This window comes from Ahaetulla prasina, chromosome 2 (genome assembly GCF_028640845.1).
Source record: "Ahaetulla prasina isolate Xishuangbanna chromosome 2, ASM2864084v1, whole genome shotgun sequence".
Lineage (NCBI taxonomy): Eukaryota > Metazoa > Chordata > Lepidosauria > Squamata > Colubridae > Ahaetulla > Ahaetulla prasina.
Window position 1 is genome coordinate 197370674 of NC_080540.1, and position 21338 is coordinate 197392011.

Genomic DNA, 21338 nt, shown 5'->3' on the forward strand with positions numbered 1-21338 from the left:
ACAAGGAATCAGAAACTGGTATTTGATTGGGCTCGAAGCGGTCCAGAGGGACGCTATTGGCTAGGAAATGTAGAAAGGTGCAGAGATGGCAACGTGGAGGTGAGTGGAAAGGCGAGGAAGTGCGTTGATGAAAGGAGGCGGTTCCCCTGAGAAGCTTCTGGTATTTTTTGGGGTGTTGGTTTGTGAATAACCCACCGAAAATTGTTGGAAGGGCCGAACTCGGATGGGGTACATGGGTCTTTAGATGGTCTTTAAAAAAATCAAGCACAAAATTGTACTGTGAGATGGCGCGAGACAGATTGTCTGGAATAAATGTTTCTGTTGCAACATTTTCCTCGGAGAAACTCGTACAGTCATTGACTCTCGGGAGCCAGATTCCAGCTGCCCTAATGCTTAATTGATTGTACCAGGTGTTTGTGTTGTTTCAGTCGCAGTCCTTTGCATGCTGAAGTTCTTAATTGGATTTTTAATAAACATGCATTAGATCTGGCTGTTGGTTATGTAGATCATAGCCTGGATAAAATATAGTGCAGAGCCAAACTTTGGATCCATATATCCGTGAACAATTACTTTCCAATATAGTCCTGATCTGTCATATTTGCAATATCATGATGGGGAAAAAAGGAAGTGAACCAGTTCAGTTTGTCTTCTAAAGTAGTTTCTCTATCCTGAAAAGTGCTCCCAGATAACAGAATCCATTCAAAAACCATCTTCTGAAGGAAACTGGGAATTCAAAGAAAACTAATAATGAAACTGCACCCTTTTCTTGTACAGGGGTAGTAAGAAGTACAAAGTAAATATTTTTTTTATTGAGTAAAAGGAAGGGCAGTGAATTTTCTGTTTATAATTGTTCAAAATCTAAGGTTCTGCAAACTTTCTCCAAACAAATTCAAATTTGTTTTCTGAATTTTTTATGAAACAGAATACAGTTAGCTCTATTTTTTTTCAGTTTAGAAATTAAATAAGCAGTCTCTTAAGAGTATTCTAGATGTTAAAAATAGGATGCTTTCCCTTGTTTTGCTCTGCAAAAATAATTCAGTTCCTTGGATTCTACCATAGACACGCTCAAGAACAGCTCCAATTAAAGAAAATCTTCATTTCATAGGCATAAATGCTTTCAGCTAATTCATCCATCACTACTTAATGTTGCCCTTTGGCCAACAGTAAAAGGTTTGCACTGTACTCCATCAGCTGAAAAAATCTGATATGCTGGAATATTTATTCCAAATAAGCAAATTGTTTTTTTCTCCTGGAAGAAAGAAAAGCTATGCCAAGTATGAATTGGTGGTTATAGTCTATATTAATTTATAAATTGTTAGTTAAATTTGTTAGTTAAAAACTATTGGCAGACTTTTAAAAAATGACACTTTATAAATGTACTATAAAGTTTTAGAGTGAATGAAATTATTCTGTGGCTCATATTAAAATATAGTTTTTTAAAATGACATTGCATATGAGTCACAGAACAATTTCTTTAATTGGAATGCTTTATAATCTAATGTATTGTAAGTTAATATAATTATAAATACATTACGCATAAATATGTAGCATAATGTAAATTGTTTAATTGGTTATTTTCTCAAATCTATGCATTTTGTAACAAAAAAATAAATGAAAATTTATTTGGCATCTCAACATTTTGGATAATAAACTATTCAAAGTCTTGTAAATTTTTGTGCTCTTCCCTTTGTAGATGGAGAGAGTACATTTTATACAGTAGATAAAAACCTCTAGTGAGTGTTCTGGAATAAATTACTTTTATAGCACCTGTAGATCATTCTCCCTAGCTGAATCCTATTTGATAAAACTGAGTATTTCTTTTTTTTTCCCCCTCCCCTCCCTGAGCACAATGCGTGTTTGCTGGCTAGTGAGCAAAGATAGAAGCTGTCAGCGAATTAAACTACCACATTTAGAAATGGTGGTGATAGGGCGTGGGCCTGACACGGAGATAACAGACAAGAAGTGTTCACGACAACAAGGTAAATTGAAGATTAAGTAGCAGCCTTAAATATGCTAGGGAGTAAATCTTAGTAAACACAATACTTTTTACTTTATTTCAATTTTGCCTCTTTTTTTTTTTATGTCTAATGTCATAAATATCTGGTGCCAGATAAAGGGTCAAAATAGGTGGCATGATGAGTAATAACTACGAAGCTAAGAGGTTGAGCTAGGAAAACTGGTTTGAATTTAATTTCTACTCTCAAGGATGGTTATTTTCATTTTCTCAGGTTATTTTTATTAATTAGATTTTATTATGGTCATCTACTCCAAAAGATTCTAGAAATAAACTACATAGGAAAGCAGTAAAAATAGGTCTCTCTAATAGTATTACAAGATAATATACCTGACATATTTTCAATCAACATTTTATAACTCAGTAATGTTTTGCTGTACAGCTAGTCCTCAATTAGTGACCACAATTGTCATCTTGGTTGTTAAGTGAAACTGCAACTGTGCTCACTTCAGTTTTTCTTTGCTTTACGGACATGGTAAATGTGAGGACTGGTTGCAAAGTGATGGTACTTATTGTTAATGCTAACATTTAATGCTAAATGAGAACTACCTGTACTTCTCAACATTTTATGGATGGAAGTAAGGTTATGCTTTGATATTTGCAATTTGCCAGTTGGTGGGTAGAAGTAGCTATAGAAGATGGACAAATATAAGAAAGTTTAAATAGAATTTTTAATTCCTGCAATGAATCTGCCCTTGTTAGAAAAGAATAGTGATTCAGGAAAACTCAGCCACATATGCTGCTTAGATAGTCCTGGAATGGACTGAATGAGGAATACCCTGACATTTTCTAGAACACTGATATACAGTATGATGTGTGGGCATATGGACAGCTCTAGTGCAAGTGTGTATAACTTAATCTGAAAAAAAATAATAGATTTTTTTCCTTGAGTATACCTACTGAAACCTAGAGACTAATTAGAATAGGGAGATAGTATGAAACTGAAATAAAGTATTATTAAACTATTATCGCATGTAATTGTAGCAGTAATTTTAATCCACATGATCATAGCTCATAATTTTCTGGCTGCATTTATTTCCAAACAAGACAAAAGAAATGAGAATAAATTGGTTGTCTCCTAGCGCCTACCATTTAATTTAAATTGCATCACTGTTACAGCATTTGCTTTCTGAATTGACCCCTTTTCTCTCCCTTCCCCAGCACTTCCATAAAATTCACACCCTAATATCATTCTTTGTCACTTTTTTTTCAGTACAACTAAAAGCAGATTACAACAAAGGGTATGTCAAGGTTAAACAGGTATGCTTTTTCCTTCCATACAGCATTATGGAATAAATTGTTAAAAAAAGAAGTAAACATAGGTAAATACATCATTAAATATATATAAAACAAGTGCTGGAAAAATAAGTGAAAAAATACATCAGAAAAAATTTGAAGTATGCCATTACAACAGTAAATAATTACCATCCTATATATAATTATCTGATGCAAACATTATGTAACTATGTGTATGTCTGTGTTTTATATATATATATATATATATAATATATATATATATATATATATATATATATATATATATATATTTGTTTTCTGAGGTTTTCATGGTGTTTGTATGTAGGTCTTTGGTTATTCGGGTTTTCTCCCGTAAAATTGGAAGTGTCTTGGCGGCGTTTGACGAAGTCTCATTCGTCATCTTCAGGCTTCAACCGTGCTTCTGGGAGCAATGTGTGATCGCAGCTGTTTCTTCCTTTTAACTGCTAGTGGGGTTTGAACTGATTGGGTGGGAGCTTGGCTGTGCTCTGATTGGATGGGGGTTTTGTGCTCTGATTGGCTGGGTGTGTGTCCTGTGTTGGTGGGGGCTTGGTTGTGCTCAGTTTAGTCTGTGTTGCAGGGGGATTTGAGCTGGTGAGCTGCATAGCTGTTGTTTGGCTTTGTGGTCGTGCTACATCTTCATAGTGGGTGTCAGTCTGCTGCATGTATGGATTGGAGGGTTTGAAATGGCTAATGTTGCAGCTGCGGTCTGGCTTCTGGTCCTTGGTCGTGCTTCATGATCAGTGTGGGTTTGGGTCTGCTTTCTGGGTGGATGTGCGGTGGTGACATCCTGTGTGGACCTCGTGAGTGTGGGTCTGGTGTCATTCCTCGTGTTAGGGACTCGTTTGTCAATAAGGCGGGTTTCAAATGGCTGGTAGGCGGAGGTGTCATCTCGTTTGTTCATGCTGTGTGGGCGTTTTCTATCTCAATGGCTTCTCTGATTATTCTGTTGTTAAAGTGTTCAGTTTTGGCGATAGTTCTGGTCTTTTAAAGTCAATATCGTGTCCTGTGACTTTAAAGTGTTGGACCAGGAAGAAGTTGGTTCCTCTTTTTGAATGAGTTCTTGTGTTCTTCAATCGTGCACTTATTCTTCTGTTGGTTTGTCCAATGTATGTGGTGGGGCAGGCGGTGCATGGGATTTCATATACTCCTTGATTTTCTAACTCAATTTTGTCTTTGGGGTTTCTTAGGATGGTGGATATTTTTGGTTTGTGCAGAATGCTGTCTTGATGTTATGTTTGTGGAGGATCTTGCTGATTCTGTCTGTGGTGCCTTTTATATATGGGAGGAGGGCTGTGCCGTTTTCTTGCTCTCTGTCTTGGGTTTTAGTGGGGGGTTCTTTTTGGATTAGTTTGGTAATCTTATTTCTCTGGAATCCATTGGATGTTAGTACGTTTGTGAGAGTGTGTAGTTCGGTTTTTAGGTGTTGTTCGTCAGCTAAGCATTTTGTTCTAGAGATGAGTGTCTTGGCTACGGAGTTGATCTGTGCTGGGTGGTGGTGTGAGAGTGCATGCAGATAGCGGTTTGTGTGTGTTTTCTTCTGGTAGATGGTGTGTCCTAGGGAGCCATTGGGTTTCTTGTAGACTAAGACATCTAGGAAGTAGATGTCCGTTATAGATGAAGTATGTGTTGGATAGGCAGTGGTTGGTCAGATCTAGGATGTGCTTGGGGGAGATCATAAAGAAACAAAACTTACAGCCCAGCGACCTACTCGTGAGCTTTGATGTCATATCCCTCTTCACCCAAGTGCCAATCAAAGAAGCCTTGACAGCTATCCAAAACAAATATAACCCCCCCAAGCACATCCTAGATCTGACCAACCACTGCCTATCCAACACATACTTCATCTATAACGGACAAAAATACAAACAAATAGAAGGCGCACCCATGGGATCACCCCTCTCACCTGTCATTGCCAACCTCTACATGGAACACTTTGAAACCCAAGCACTAGAAAATCTGATCACAAACCCAAACTCTGGCTCAGATACGTAGACGACACCTTCATAATCTGGCCACACGGAAAGAAAAACTTGAAAACTTCCTCACACACCTCAATAGCCTACACCCCAAAATACAGTTCACCATGGAAACAGAAGTTAACAACCAACTTCCTTCCTAGATGTCTTAGTCTACAAGAAACCCAATGGCTCCTAGGACACACCATCTACCAGAAGAAAACACACACAAACCGCTATCTGCATGCACTCTCACACCACCACCCAGCACAGATCAACTCCGTAGCCAAGACACTCATCTCTAGAACAAAACGCTTAGCTGACGAACAACACCTAAAAACCGAACTACACACTCTCACAAACGTACTAACATCCAATGGATTCCAGAGAAATAAGATTACCAAACTAATCCAAAAAGAACCCCCCACTAAAACCCAAGACAGAGAGCAAGAAAACGGCACAGCCCTCCTCCCATATATAAAAGGCACCACAGACAGAATCAGCAAGATCCTCCACAAACATAACATCAAGACAGCATTCTGCACAAACCAAAAAATATCCACCATCCTAAGAAACCCCAAAGACAAAATTGAGTTAGAAAATCAAGGAGTATATGAAATCCCATGCACCGCCTGCCCCACCACATACATTGGACAAACCAACAGAAGAATAAGTGCACGCATTGAAGAACACAAGAACTCATTCAAAAAAGAGGAACCAACTTCTTCCCTGGTCCAACACTTTAAAGTCACAGGACACGATATTGACTTTAAAAGACCAGAACTATCGCCAAAACTGAACACTTTAACAACAGAATAATCAGAGAAGCCATTGAGATAGAAAACGCCCACACAGCATGAACAAACGAGATGACACCTCCGCCTACCAGCCATTTGGAAACCCGCCCTTATTGACAAACGAGTCCCTAACACGAGGAATGACACCAGACCCACACTCACGAGGTCCACACAGGATGTCACCACCACATCCACCCAGAAAGCAGACCCAAACCCACACTGATCATGAAGCACGACCAAGGACCAGAAGCCAGACCGCAGCTGCAACATTAGCCATTTCAAACCCTCCAATCCATACATGCAGCAGACTGACACCCACTATGAAGATGTAGCACGACCACAAAGCCAAACAACAGCTATGCAGCTCACCAGCTCAAATCCCCTGCAACACAGACTAAACTGAGCACAACCAAGCCCCACCAACACAGGACACACCCCAGCCAATCAGAGCACAAAACCCCATCCAATCAGAGCACAGCCAAGCTCCCACCCAATCAGTTCAAATCCCCACTAGCAGTTAAAAGGAAGAAACAGCTGCGATCACACATTGCTCCCAGAAGCACGAAGCTGAAGCCTGAAGATGACGAATGAGACTTCGTCGAAACGTCGCCAAGACACTTCCAATTTTACGCGGGAGAAAACCCGAATAACCAAAGACCTATATATATATATATATATATATATATATATATATATATATATATACACACACACACATACACATATAATACATACATATATACATACATATATATATATTTCTAATACACTTCTAAAACTACCATATTTTTTAACCAACTGTATATTATATACATAAATGAATCCTGTATTTCATTGTGCTTACCTATACAAAGTCTATGTCTTTATGTCACCTGCTCATAAGTAGCGAGTATAATCAGGTATTCAAACCATTGAGTAAATGAGGCCATTTATCATTCCAATGCTACAACATCAGTCTTTTAGCTAGAGTAAAGGCATGAAGAATCCATTTACATGTCCTGTTGCCAAATTCTATATACTAGATAAGTAATAAGAAAATATTATCCTCTGAAAATTTTAACTTTTGTCGCATAATCACATTTATATGGTCCACTGGTTTCTCCCAAAACACAGTAAAGGACATTGTTAAAAACATGTTTATAAGAAGAATTGTCTTTATATCTTCAACAAAATGCTGTCCTCAGTCTCCTACTGTTTAAGCAATATAGGAACCTCCGATTCTTTATTCCAATCATCTCTTAGCATCTGCATATCAAATTGATTTTATTGATTACAAATATCTAGAAAAATTAATAGCAAGGGTTTTTTTTAGTTTTAAAGGATTAACCAGCCATTCTAGAAGTCTCAGAAGCTAAAAATCCTGCTAGTCCAAATAATGACGTTAACTGTTTTACCCGTAAATATTGCCACTGAGTTACATTTGATAGATAATCTGTTAGCACAGTGTGTGTGAAAAATTCATCTTCATCATCTATTAATTGGTCCAAAAGTTAATATCCCTGCTTTCATCCAATTTTTCTATATCACTAGCTTTTTCCCTATTTTTAATGTTGAGTTTAACCATGAGATCAATTTAGCATGAGAAAAAGGACTGGATCTATCCCATTCCATATCTAACTGATATAATTGTTTCCAGAGATAATAGAGTTTTATTATATTTAAATCTTAATACTGACCCACCAAAAGTAATTGCAAAATTCTTTACAGGTAGTCCTCAATTTACAGCCATTTATCCAAATGGCTGCAAAGTTCTGGCAGGATTGAACAAAGGGTTTTAACAACTGAAATTACAGCCATTGTGCCCCACAGTCATGTGATCAAAATTTGGGTCCATTAAATACTTAATGACTGTAAGGGCACCTCAATTCCCTCCACCCACTTACCTATTTCCATTTATAAACTTTTGGCCTCTGCCACCATATTCTGCCACCCCAACTGACCTTTGGTGTTTTCCTGCGCCCACTGCTGAGCAGACATGCCCTTTGGAAAGGGATTGCGGTTTTTTTTGGTTTTTTGTTTTGTTTTTTGTTTTGTTCTTCAGATGAAGCTCAACCAAGCCAACTCAGAATCCAGGGTAAACATGCCTGATTAGAAGTGGGAGGAAGAAGACCCCAAAGATTAGCTGGGGTGGCAGCAGAGTGCCAGGGCAATCAGAGTGCAGGGTGGCAAGACTGGGACTGGGTTGTGACGGTTGGGACTGGGCTGAGGTGGCTGCGATTCCCCAGGGCATGGCAAAGAGCCCCAGAGCCATGCAGTCCTGGGACTGCATGCTGCCCCACAAAGCTGGGTGCAGAAAAGTGAAAGAGTGGAGGAGGGAAGGGCAGATAGGTAGGTGGGGGAGTTGGAGACTGTCTCTTATCTTACTGAGATGTGGGACTGGAACGACCAACCTAGGGTGGCTTGAACTGGGCTGGATATTTGTTTAATGACCTGTGGTTCTTGGTTAACGTGTCCAGTTGCCAAATTCCATATACTAGGTAAGTAATAAGAGAATATTATCCTTTGAAAATTTTTACTTTTGTCGAATAGTCACATTTATATGGTCCATAACTTTCTCCCAAAACACAGTGTAGCATACCGGTATCAAACTAGCACCATCACCAGGACTGATGGGATTGTGGCCACTAAGCGATACAGTCATGTGACATCTTGCTTTATGATCGCATTGTTTAGTAGAAAATTTTGGTCCAATTTTTCTATATCACTAGCTTTTTCCTATTTTTAATGTTGAGTTTAACCATGAGATCAATTTAGCATGAGAAAAAGGACTGGATCTATCCCATTCCATATCTAACTGATATAATTGTTTCCAGAGATAATAGAGTTTTATTATATTTAAATCTTAATACTGACCCACCAAAAGTAATTGCAAAATTCTTTACAGGTAGTCCTCAATTTACAGCCATTGTGCCCCACAGTCATGTGATCAAAATTTGGGTCCATTAAATACTTAATGACTGTAAGGGACTGTAAGTCCTGGGACTGCATGCTGCCCCACAAAGCTGGGTGCAGAAAAGTGAAAGAGTGGAGGAGGGAAGGGCAGATAGGTAGGTGGGGAGTTGGAGACTGTCTCTTATCTTACTGAGATGTGGGACTGGAACGACCAACCTGGGGTGGCTTGAACTGGGCTGGATATTTGTTTAATGACCTGTGGTTCTTGGTTAACGTGTCCAGTTGCCAAATTCTATATACTAGATAAGTAATAAGAAAATATTATCCTTTGAAAATTTTTACTTTTGTCGAATAGTCACATTTATATGGTCCACTGGTTTCTCCCAAAACACAGTGTAGCATACCGGTATCAAACTCGCACCATCACCAGGACTGATGGGATTGTGGCCACTAAGCGATACAGTCATGTGACATCTTGCTTTATGATCGCATTATTTAGTAGAAAATTTTGGTCCTAACTATAGTCATAAGTTGAATCCTACCTTATAAGAATAATTGCTATGAATCATTACACCTTATGCTAAGATATGATTTAAGAAAGGCTTATTGAAGTAGTATATTCACTGAGTTTATAAAACATGATACACTATAGAATGTATTTTACAAACCATTAGTGGTTAGGTTTGCATGTTAAATCCAATGAATTAAAATGATTGGGTGTTTTATAAATGTAACAAATAAATGCTTTTAATAATAATACACAATGTGCAAACCATAGTGCCTGGGTTTATAAACCATGCAGAACTCAAACAAAACAATCCTCAATTTGTCTTACTGCAAAGTAGCTTTATTAGGAAGATGATTCTATGTTCTCTACACCTCTTCAAACTTTTATTTGCTTTTGGACTTCAGTATCACATCAGATACAAACAAAATACTGAAATCCATCCTTCAAGTTTTAAAAAGTGGGAGGGGTAAGTGACTTTCTGTGCTAAGTTTTGAGGAAATTGTACATTCCACATTTAAGTCAGATCCTAATGAGTTTGCTTGTCAAAATTCTTGACCAAATGACTCTGGGTTCCGCATAGGGGTCATGGCTTGATGTTTTGTAATAAAAGGCTCAGGAAATGCTTTATAAAACTACAGTTCCCAGAATCTTCCAAAGGGAAACCAGGAGAATATTCAGGCTAATTTGAACCCACACTATAACTGAACCCACAGACACAAAAGAATGAAAGCTTGGCTTCTTTTTTGCTTTTAAAAAAATAGGAACTCTCTAGCATGATTTCCCTTTTGCTCAGTTTGCTTCCACCGAGATTAATAAAGCAAGAGAGTTAACTGCCTTCTCTAACTAAGGTTTGATTTTTGTGGATTCACGAGAAACTTCCTTTGTTTACTTTTATTAACTTCGAACTTTATTGAACTTCATTCTTTTGGTACACCTGTTAAGATCCATTCCATTTGGTGGAAATCTATTCCAGTACATTCCTCTGTCTTCTTTAATATATAACAGATTTCATTCACAATTATTTGCTCCAATCCAGAAAGTAAAGCTGAATTTCTGTGATTTCCTTGTTCTTTATAGGAGGATTAGAATGCTGTCCTCAGTCTCCTACTGTTTAAGCAATATAGGAACCTCCGATTCTTTATTCCAATCATCTCTTAGCATCTGCATATCAAATTGATTTTATTGATTACAAATATCTAGAAAAATTAATAGCAAGGGTTTTTTTTAGTTTTAAAGGATTAACCAGTCATTCTAGAAGTCTCAGAAGCTAAAAATCCTGCTAGTCCAAATAATGACGTTAACTGTTTTACCCGTAAATATTGCCACTGAGTTACATCTGATAGATAATCTGTTAGCACAGTGTGTGTGAAAAATTCATCTTCATCATCTATTAATTGGTCCAAAAGTTAATATCCCTGCTTTCATCCAATTTTTCTATATCACTAGCTTTTTCCCTATTTTTAATGTTGAGTTTAACCATGAGATCAATTTAGCATGAGAAAAAGGACTGGATCTATCCCATTCCATATCTAACTGATATAATTGTTTCCAGAGATAATAGAGTTTTATTATATTTAAATCTTAATACTGACCCACCAAAAGTAATTGCAAAATTCTTTACAGGTAGTCCTCAATTTACAGCCATTTATCCAAATGGCTGCAAAGTTCTGGCAGGATTGAACAAAGGGTTTTAACAACTGAAATTACAGCCATTGTGCCCCACAGTCATGTGATCAAAATTTGGGTCCATTAAATACTTAATGACTGTAAGGGACTGTAAGTCCTGGGACTGCATGCTGCCCCACAAAGCTGGGTGCAGAAAAGTGAAAGAGTGGAGGAGGGAAGGGCAGATAGGTAGGTGAGGGAGTTGGAGACTGTCTCTTATCTTACTGAGATGTGGGACTGGGAACGACCAACCTGGGGTGGCTTGAACTGGGCTGGATATTTGTTTAATGACCTGTGGTTCTTGGTTAACGTGTCCAGTTGCCAAATTCCATATACTAGGTAAGTAATAAGAGAATATTATCCTTTGAAAATTTTTACTTTTGTCGAATAGTCACATTTATATGGTCCATAACTTTCTCCCAAAACACAGTGTAGCATACCGGTATCAAACTAGCACCATCACCAGGACTGATGGGATTGTGGCCACTAAGCGATACAGTCATGTGACATCTTGCTTTATGATCGCATTGTTTAGTAGAAAATTTTGGTCCTAACTATAGTCATAAGTTGAATCCTACCTTATAAGAATAATTGCTATGAATCATTACACCTTATGCTAAGATATGATTTAAGAAAGGCTTATTGAAGTAGTATATTCACTGAGTTTATAAAACATGATACACTATAGAATGTATTTTACAAACCATTAGTGGTTAGGTTTGCATGTTAAATCCAATGAATTAAAATGATTGGGTGTTTTATAAATGTAACAAATAAATGCTTTTAATAATAATCCACAATGTGCAAACCATAGTGCTTGGGTTTATAAACCATGCAAAACTCAAACAAAACAATCCTCAATTTGTCTTACTGCAAAGTAGCTTTATTAGGAAGATGATTCTATGTACTCTACACTTCTTTAAACTTTTATTTGCTTTTGGACTTCAGTATCACATCAGATACAAACAAAATACTGAAATCCATCCTTCAAGTTTTAAAAAGTGGGAGGGGTAAGTGACTTTCTGTGCTAAGTTTTGAGGAAATTGTACATTCCACATTTAAGTCAGATCCTAATGAGTTTGCTTGTCAAAATTCTTGACCAAATGACTCTGGGTTCAGCATAGGGCTCATGGCTTGATGTTTTGTAATAAAAGGCTCAGGAAATGCTTTATAAAACTACAGTTCCCAGAATTTTCCAAAGGGAAACCAGGAGAATATTCAGGCTAATTTGAACCTACACTATATCTGAACCCACAGACACAAAAGAATGAAAGCTTGGCTTCTTTTTTGCTTTTAAAAAAATAGGAACTCTCTAGCATGATTTCCCTTTTGCTCAGTTTGCTTCCACCGAGATTAATAAAGCAAGAGAGTTAACTGCCTTCTCTAACTAAGGTTTGATTTTTGTGGATTCAGGAGAAACTTCCTTTGTTTACTTTTATTAACTTTGAACTTTATTGAACGTCATTCTTTTGGTACACCTGTTAAGATCCATTCCATTTGGTGGAAATCTATTCCAGTACATTCCTCTGTCTTCTTTAATATATAACAGATTTCATTCACAATTATTTGCTCCAATCCAGAAAGTAAAGCTGAATTTCTGTGATTTCCTTGTTCTTTATAGGAGGATTAGAATGCTGTCCTGTGTGTATCGTCACAGCAGTAAGCCCCATTGATTCTGGAACTTGCTCCCAGGTTAATCAGCATGGGATAGCAATTCAGTCTGAAATAAACTGCTTTGTTCCTGTCAATTTGCAATGGATTGCCAAATATTTCTTAATTCTTAAATATTTTAGGGCATAAATCCGGATTAAAGGATCTTTAACTTAGAGCTATCTAGCCGGTCTTGGTAGGAACATTATATAAAACATAACATTTTGCAAAAATAAAACTATAGTTTATGGTATAGTTCCTTGAGTTTCTCATTTTTGTTTTCTTAGTTAAGAATTAAAATATGAATAATTATAGGAACCAGCCTTTTTTCAACCCACTTGTTGGTTCTCATGACACTCTCTTATATCACTATTTGATTATATATACATAATTTGAGGAAACTGGTGATCTTGGGGATGGTAGATGCTTTAAAGCTAAAAAAATTCACCGTCATTTTAATGCATCCTAGTTTTTGTTGCACTATTTAACATCATATTAGTATTGCATAAAATTCACTTTTCTGTGGACCTGTCTCTAGTCTGCCATCTTCCCCTGGAAATGAGATAGTCTATTTTAATAATTTAATACAGTGGTCTTCCATGGACAGGAGGAACTTGGTTTTATGTGCAACCTGTATCCCACAGATGTGCAGATAAAACTTTGCTCATTTGCCCACCACTTGTATGGCCCAGTCCCTAATAGGCCATGGACTGCTACTGGTTCATGGCCCTGGGGTCAAGGATCCCTGATTTAATAAGTTATCACAATCAGGGATTTTGACTTTCAGGGAGAGCAAATATTAACATGATGAGTAATTTTGCCTTTTTTTTTTCAAGATAGGAGTCAATCCAACCAGTATTGATCTAGTGGATGTTGGCAAAGATCAAGAAACAAAACTGAAGCCAGGACAGATTCTCCATATTGTCAATAAATTGTATCCATACACTGTACAATTCTTGGAGGAAATGGGCACATGTGCTGGTCGGGAAAACAAGAAACTTGCTGAAAAAAGTGAAAAAAGGCCACACAGTGAACCTGAGAACAAAAATGTGGAGGGCTTATCTGGAAAACAAATAAAAACAGACCAGGTGGAGCTGCAAAACTACAATTTGTACAACGAAGTGACAGATGGCAGTTCTGTTTCTTCACTTGAAAACTCTTCTACCAAAATGGTGAGCCAAGAAATGAGAGCAATTGGTGTTGCAAAACCGAACACAGGAAGGTAGGCAAGGAGAGTCTTTGGCAGCGGTAAAATCCGGCCGGATCTATGGCTCACGTGAGCTGGTAGGGCCGGTGGTGGGAGGCTCCGCCCACCCGCTGGGACATTATATGTCCCATTTTTGACCCTCTGCGGATGTGCAGAAGAGACACACACGCTCACATTTCCGAACTGGTAGTGAAGGTAAGTGCATTTCACCTCTGGCCTTCAGTCTATTGGACCTCAACCAAGGCCTCTCTGCCCCCCTGAATCTTGGCTTTTCTTCACTCTGACCAACACTGACAGGGCAAGCTAGTGTATATAAACAGAGAATGAATCAGTCTCCCTGGTTTGGTAATGCAAGCAATCAATTTTCCTTTCACTTTCCATGTTATTGCTTCTGCCTGTTACATGAGGACTGGAGTTCTTAAGAGAATTCCCAATAACTGCTAATAATTGCCAGATTTTATTTTTGAGGAGAGCCATAACATTTGAATGAGAACAGACTGGAATAGCCCCTCACACAATCCCTGATACTGCCCTTCCCCAATTTATTCTAGGCCCCTTTAGAGAAAATTATGAGAAGGAAAGGAAATCTTTCTTTCTGCTGCTGATAAAAGCCATTCCATCATTAAGAGAGATTAATTCAAGACTCATAATTATCTAGGGAGCAGGAAAAAGTACCGAGAATCTTTTGGAGCTTAGAGTGTGTGAGTGACTGGCATTTTGAACTAGGTCACCACCTGGGGGCAGGCACTATCTGAATTGCTCTTAGTTTTGAGTAAGGTACATTCTGTCTATTAAGTTATATTTGTTTCTCTTGGGAGCAGTCTCAAAGTGATAAGTGTTTTAGCAATGGAAAAGTATTTAAGTGCCTCTTAAAATTACTTTGGCTATTCAGAAGCACAATTAAATTGAATTTAAGATTGCAATCTGAAGCTTGGTTACTTAAGTAGTAGGAAATCTACTATTGGACTCCTCAAGATACATTTTGTAGTTTCTCTGTCTCTGTCTCTCTTTCTCTGTCTGTCTGTGTCTATCTACTTTATCTATCTCATCTCAATGTATTTAGATTCTTCTGTTTGTCCTTTAGGAATGTATGCCATACTGGGCTCAAGGTCTGAAGGTTTCTATGCAAAACCCAGACATGCAGGTAAGGTCTTTATGTTGCTTTGCTTCAAGGCTGATAAGCATGAGAATATTAACATCATTGTTAATTCTGTTGCATTTTCTTCCCTATCTGTTAGGTTTACAAGGATGAACAAGTTGTAGTTATAAAGGATAAATATCCCAAAGCTCGCTATCACTGGTTAGTGCTGCCTTGGAAATCCATTTCCACTTTATTTGCAGTAACTCATGAGCATCTTGAACTGCTGGAACATATGCACAAGGTTGGAGAAATGATAATCCAGCAGTGCCTGGAGAAAGACAGCCTGCGCTTCAGACTAGGCTACCATGCCATTCCCAGCATGAGGTAAGGCAGAAAACTAAAGTGTGCTAACCTTTCAAACATGCATTAGAAGAAATGCTGCCTTCTGGCCTATATCTTTTGTTAGTAAAAATGCTGTTTTAACACATTGTTTTTTGCTGTAGTGTCCTATCAATCCTAGTTATCATTTTTGCTTGATTTTCTTAGCCAGCTACATCTTCATGTCATTAGCCAAGACTTTGATTCTAAGTGGTTTAAAACCAAGAAGCATTGGAATTCTTTCACAACCAATTACTTCTTGGATTCTACAGGTAATAACATAGGCTCTTTTAATTTCTACGCCCATTCAGACTTGGGTTTCTTCCTATAATTTAAGATCAAAGTAATTGAATAGCTACTGGCCCTGTTGGTTTAATAAAGTTCCTGCACCAGTCCTATAGAAAGCAAGTGGACGGGTAAAGCGCATCTAGTTTTAGCAGTAAAAGAATTGAAGCAAGGCAGGTGTTTCCCTGCAAAAGATTCTCCTAGTATGAGAGAAAAGGACCATGGAAAGTAAAAACATGGGAGAATTCCGCTTCCCTCCCTTCTTCTAAGGAAAGATATCTTCCCTACATATATTTGAAAAGTTCAGACACTGTTAAACAAGTGTGGCCGCTGCCCAGCTTGACTGGATTATAAAATTCTTTCAGAACAAATTTTTGGACAACTCATTCATACCAAACATTTTTTGGATGTTTGCTCCAGAAATACAGCCATTCTCTGGATGCTAATTTTGGCATTAATATAAAAAACCTTGAGATTGTGAGCTTGCCAATATCGCTGAAACGTCATGAATTCTTTCCTCCCAGTTTCTAAGGTTTGATCTAAGTGAGAAAAATATTGGTAGCTAAAACCATTCATATGGGGTTTGGAGTGGGACGGACGTGGCTGGAGCTATAATCCTAGATCTATTATGCCAGCGAATCTGAATCTTTTGGGCACCAGGGACCACTTCCGTGGAGAGAGGTTTTTCCGTGGACTGGAGAGGGCATAGTTTCGTGTACTGCCTGTATTCCATGGATGGGGCTTTGCTTGTTCGCGCTTCCTGGTTTTTGGCATGCTGGGTAAAGCCTCATCCATGGGATACAGGCAGCACACAACCCCCCCCTTTAGTCCACGTAAAAATATTAGTAGCTAAAACCATTCATACGAGGTTTGGAGTGGGATGGATACGGTCTGTGGATTGGGGACCTCTGTATTATGCCTCTCTTCTTCTTCTCTTCAGATGTGATAGCAGTGATAAAAAAGAAAGGAAAAGTAACTGTGGATAAGAATGCTCTCCATCTTCTAACACTGCCTCTGAAGTGCCACATGTGTGAAAAGCAACTGCCAACTATCCCTCAGTTAAAAGAACACCTTAAAGAACATTGGCCAAAATGACACGTGGACTGGTTTTATTTATGCACCACAGCTTCCTGAGTATTGGCTAAATTCAGTTCCAATGTCCATATGCAAATATTAATGCTATTGCCTTATGAAGGGTACCAAAACATTGTCTACCTTAATGTGACCAATGGTATTGTGGAGGAAAGTGGTTGTTATGGATAGAAGGCAATGTGGAAATGTAAAAGGTTTGTACAATGATGTACTTTTGCTTTTGCAGTGCAACCCTCACCCAAGACATCTCTCTGCCCTTCCTGCTAAAGAATTTGTTATAACTAATTGGCCAACTAAAGTGAGCCCTGCTGTTGAATGAATCTTTTTGTTATGTGGTAATTATGTGTTTTAACTTTGACGTGACAGAAGTTAACTTTGCGCTCACATTCAGGATACTATTCTATATTTCAAGCTGAACCTTGGCATTTACTTTCAAAACTGGCAAGGGTAAAAGGTGAAAAACCTAAAATGTACTATAGAAAGATTTGACTTGTAGTCTGAGATATTAGGATAATGTTCCATCCTGTACTGGAGGCATTTCTCTGCTTTCCCAATTTGACTTTCAGCTTTTATCACTATACTGTTTCTAAGGGGACTGCTGTGGATGTAGCAGGCGTTATGATGTGAAATCTGAGATCTTATTTAAAAAAAAGAAAAGAATATCACTTGAACTCCTGTGTTTATTTCATTAAGTGTATGCATCTACAACGCAAAGCAATGCCTATTAAATTCTACTTCCTGCCTACATCCTGCATTTTTTCAAATGATCTCAAGATAGTGAAGATACTATTTCTCTTCCACATGCACCTCCTATTATAGTATCACAGTGCCATTAAGTAGCACAGGCTGAAAGGATGGACCTAAGAAACCACTTCATCCAGCTAAATAAGAGGAGTTGTTTTTTAAAGGCCAGTGTCTATTTTAATTATCTCTGTTGATTGCAATCCTGCATGAAGCAATCTGACAATGTCCCTAAACTCATTTGAGTTTATTTATGAGCAGGCATAAGTAAGATAATTCTGGAATTCATGCCTCTATTAAATTCTGGGTCACCAATCCAAGAAAATATTTGACTTCATGAACAAAAAAAACCCCAAAATATTATTGAGATATTTCCATGGGGGCAAGCAAAGCATATTTAAATAGCACTAAAAATAAACAGAATATTGAAACGGATCCAACAATTCACCCTTTGAACATCAACAAACTAGTCAGAATAGCTCTTAACCTTAGCAGATTGATCTCCCAGCAATTCCACAACCTCATTGCTATTGTAGAGAAGCCTTTGTGAAACCCAGTCGAAAATAAATTGAAACTACCTATTGTGTAAGGCAGGGTTTCAGCCCTTCCAGGTGGGACTCCACAAGCAGGTGAGCTAGAGATGAAGACTGTAGAATCCCACCCCCCACCTGCCATTTTTTTTTTGTGCCACACCTCTTCCAAATGGCCATCTATGAACACCTAATGTTGGGACAGCTCTTCCAGATTCTTTGGTGTGCCTTGTTTCACCAATTCATCTCAGCTCATTAGCAAGTCCTTCTCAAAAGGGTAGCTCAGGCAATAGAGAAGCCTGTTATTAGAACACAGAGTCTGCAATTACTGCAGGTTCGAGCCCAGCCCAAGGTTGACTCAGCCTTCCACCCTTTATAAGGTAGGTAAAATGAGGACCCAGATTGTTGGGGGGGCAATAAGTTGACTTTGTAAAAAAAAATATACAAATAGAATGAGACTATTGCCTTATACATTGTAAGCCGCCCTGAGTCTTCGGAGAAGGGCGGGGTATAAATGTAAACAAAAAATAAAAAAAAATCGATTAATCAGAGTGAAAACATTTCGCCCAATATCTCTGGTAAATAATTGAAAATTTGATGTGGGTGCAAAAATATGTTGATCTGTTTTTTAGCTTTTAACTCTCTTGATTACCTGTTGCTTTCTTAGCAGAATTATCAAAAGCAGCTCTAAATCTTTGTGCAAAATTTTGGTAATTGTCCAATACTGGACCATTGTTTTTGATAATGGGCATATTTATTTATTTATTTATTTATTATTCATACTTTTATACCGCCCTATCTCCCTAGGGACTCACCCATTTGGCTGTCTCTTTCAGAAAACTCTGAACAAAAATCATCCTGATAAGATCTATAGGATGTTCTGTCATCCAACTTCAGTATAAACCATTTCAATGTGAAACTTGAAGGTCAAGTCCCATGTCATTGCTGATTGAGGTGGCAGCCACTGTGCCATTGGTTGAGGCAAGTCTTATGGCAAATGCTTACAATTTTGCTTTGTAAATCCACTTGTTGGTGTTACAATAATGCTGCAGCAAAATGCTTAGTAGATGGTTGGATGAAGATCAGATGTCATCTCTTTAATCAAAGACAAGAGTCTGCTTCTTCTAATAGATGTCATTTCTTCAATATAGGCCAGGGCAGGCAGGAAACATATTTTGCAAGATATACAGTACTGGATTTGTAATCTAATTATAGTAGAATTTTGGAAACCTAACAGTATTTTCCCTTCCTCTACCAAAGTGAGCCCGTTCTAAAGAAATTTAAGTTGTTTAGAGTTGTTTTCTTTCCTTGGCTTAAATTGTATTTGGCTAACTGCTACATTCCTTTTCCAAGATTATATACGTGCTTTGGTATGCTGGACTTGTATAATTACTGAACCAAAAATTTGAAATCATGTTTAGAACATTGTGAATGTAGGCATGGTTCGCTATATTGTATAAATTTAACCTAAATAATCCTCTTTCTGTATCTTAAGTGTAGGTAAAATTAAATGTAGACAGCCTGCCCTTGAAGACAAAGCTAATGTGTTGGAAGTACTGCTCAAAGAATTTCCATTATGATGTCACAGTGCTTACTCTTGGTATCATCAGGACTCTACATCATGTCCATTCCTGCCATTTGAAATGGTGGTCAGTACATGGAGAGTAGGCATATATGAGCATCAGGAAATAAAATGTCAAGCAGAGGAAGTGCAAGTTCTGGCTCTCTGCCATCAAAGAAAGGACCAGCAGTCAAGCCGAGTACCAAATTTAGAGAAGAGGGAGAGACAACTCCAAAGAGGATAGTAAAGGAGACAAGGGCTGTTGTCATAGACATTGGTACCGGCTCCTGTAAATGTGGTTTTGCTGGAGAACAAAAGCCAAGCCATGTGATTTCATCGACCGTAGGCAAGCATATCCAGGAGACCGCAAAAACTGGAGATAACAGGAAGGAAACATTCGTTGGAAGAGAACTTCAGGAAGCTACAGTGCCCTTAAAACTTGTCAATCCTTTAAGACATGGAATAATAGTAGACTGGGATTCTGTTCAAGATATGTGGGAATATCTTTTCCTGAGGGAGATGAGGATTCGACCTGAAGAGCATGCTGTCCTAGTATCTGATCCTCCTCTAAGCCCTACTACCAACAGAGAAAAATATGCAGAAATGCTCTTTGAAACGTTTTGCACTCCTGCTATGCACATTGCTTACCAGTCAAGATTGTCTATGTATTCCTATGGAAAGACCTCAGGTCTTGTTGTGGAGAGCGGTCATGGTGTCTCCTATGTAGTTCCCATTTACGAAGGATACACCATGCCAAGCATTACCGAAAGAGTAGACTATGCTGGATCTGATGTCACTCAGTACCTAATGAAGTTAATAAATGAGAATATAAAATTGTTCACAGAGAAAGACTGGAATATCTTAGAGGATATCAAAGAGAACCATTGTTTCACTTCACTGGATTATCAACATGATGCAGCCACAGCTCCCAGGAAACATGAAATTGAGTATCAGCTTCCTGATGGGCAAGTTATCATCATTGGCAAAGAGAGATTCTTATGTGCTGAAATGCTCTTTAAGCCATCCTTGATAAATTCGCAGCAGTTGGGACTTCCTCTCCTGACAATGACTTCCCTCAACAAGTGTGATGTCGCACTCAAAAAGAACCTGATGGGCAATATCTTGTTATGTGGGGGATGCACCATGCTAAAGGGCTTTGCTGACCGCTTCCAGAGAGAGCTGATTAGAATGTGCCCAAATGATAATCCCATTTCAACAGCTTCTCCAGAAAGGAAAACATCTGTCTGGACCGGAGGGTCCATTCTTGCATCTCTCAAGGCTTTCCAGCAGCTTTGGGTTCATAGAAGAGAATATGAAGAAAAGGGTCCTTTTTACATCTACCGGAAATGTTTCTAAATCCCAATCGTGAATCCCTTCACCCAGGAGAACGGGATGAAGTTTGGTCGACGGAAAGGACACACTTTCCCTGCTACCCCTATAATACCAATCTGAATGTTATATGATCTGGATGACATTCTGTTCTCTGTGCATTAAAAGCTCCTTGTTGTAACAGCAAAAGATAGTGTTCCCTTTTTTGGTGCGAGTAACGACAAAAATCAAAGATGAGTGCATCAAAGAAAACCTTTCAATTAGGTTCCAAACTATGCTGAGAGCCAGCAACTGTACTTATTCATTCATTCATTCCAGAGTAAGCTTTAACTGAACGGGATTGTCTTTTGAGTAAATTAAGTAGGATTGTACACT

The 21338-nt window shown here is 38.2% G+C and overlaps 2 protein-coding genes across 5 annotated transcripts; both read left to right on the top strand.

The window, feature by feature from the left end:
- The first annotated feature begins 14 nt into the window (after positions 1-14).
- Positions 15-18233, top strand: APTX (aprataxin). 3 transcript variants are annotated; one of them, XM_058166173.1, is made up of 8 exons: positions 26-99; positions 1846-1979; positions 3228-3274; positions 13596-13931; positions 15051-15110; positions 15205-15431; positions 15594-15697; positions 16651-18233. In XM_058166173.1, the coding sequence occupies exons 1-8, from the start codon at positions 86-88 to the stop codon at positions 16803-16805; spliced, it is 1077 nt and encodes a 358-aa protein (XP_058022156.1). In that variant the 5' UTR covers positions 26-85; the 3' UTR covers positions 16806-18233. The 3 variants fall into 3 exon arrangements, with proteins under 3 accessions (XP_058022159.1, XP_058022156.1, XP_058022158.1); XM_058166175.1 differs by having other exon boundaries at positions 91-160; XM_058166176.1 differs by lacking the exon at positions 15594-15697 and having other exon boundaries at positions 15-99.
- On the top strand, positions 16857-21191 carry ACTL7A (actin like 7A). Of its 2 annotated transcripts, none has more exons than XM_058166171.1 (2): positions 16857-16996; positions 19569-21191. In XM_058166171.1, the coding sequence occupies exon 2, from the start codon at positions 19767-19769 to the stop codon at positions 20988-20990; it is 1224 nt and encodes a 407-aa protein (XP_058022154.1). In that variant the 5' UTR covers positions 16857-16996; positions 19569-19766; the 3' UTR covers positions 20991-21191. The 2 variants fall into 2 exon arrangements, with proteins under 2 accessions (XP_058022154.1, XP_058022155.1); XM_058166172.1 differs by having other exon boundaries at positions 16861-16996; positions 19574-21191.
- The last annotated feature ends 147 nt before the right edge of the window (positions 21192-21338 follow it).

Coding starts and splice junctions, on each gene's coding strand:
- APTX (XM_058166173.1), top strand. Junction 1,980..3,227: donor GAAGTGTTCACGACAACAAG/GTAAATTGAAGA, acceptor CTTTTTTTTCAG/TACAACTAAAAGCAGATTAC. Junction 15,111..15,204: donor TGCAAAACCCAGACATGCAG/GTAAGGTCTTTA, acceptor CCTATCTGTTAG/GTTTACAAGGATGAACAAGT.
- ACTL7A (XM_058166171.1), top strand. CDS start 19,767: ATGTCAAGCAGAGGAAGTGCAAGTTCTGGCTCTCTGCCATCAAAGAAA.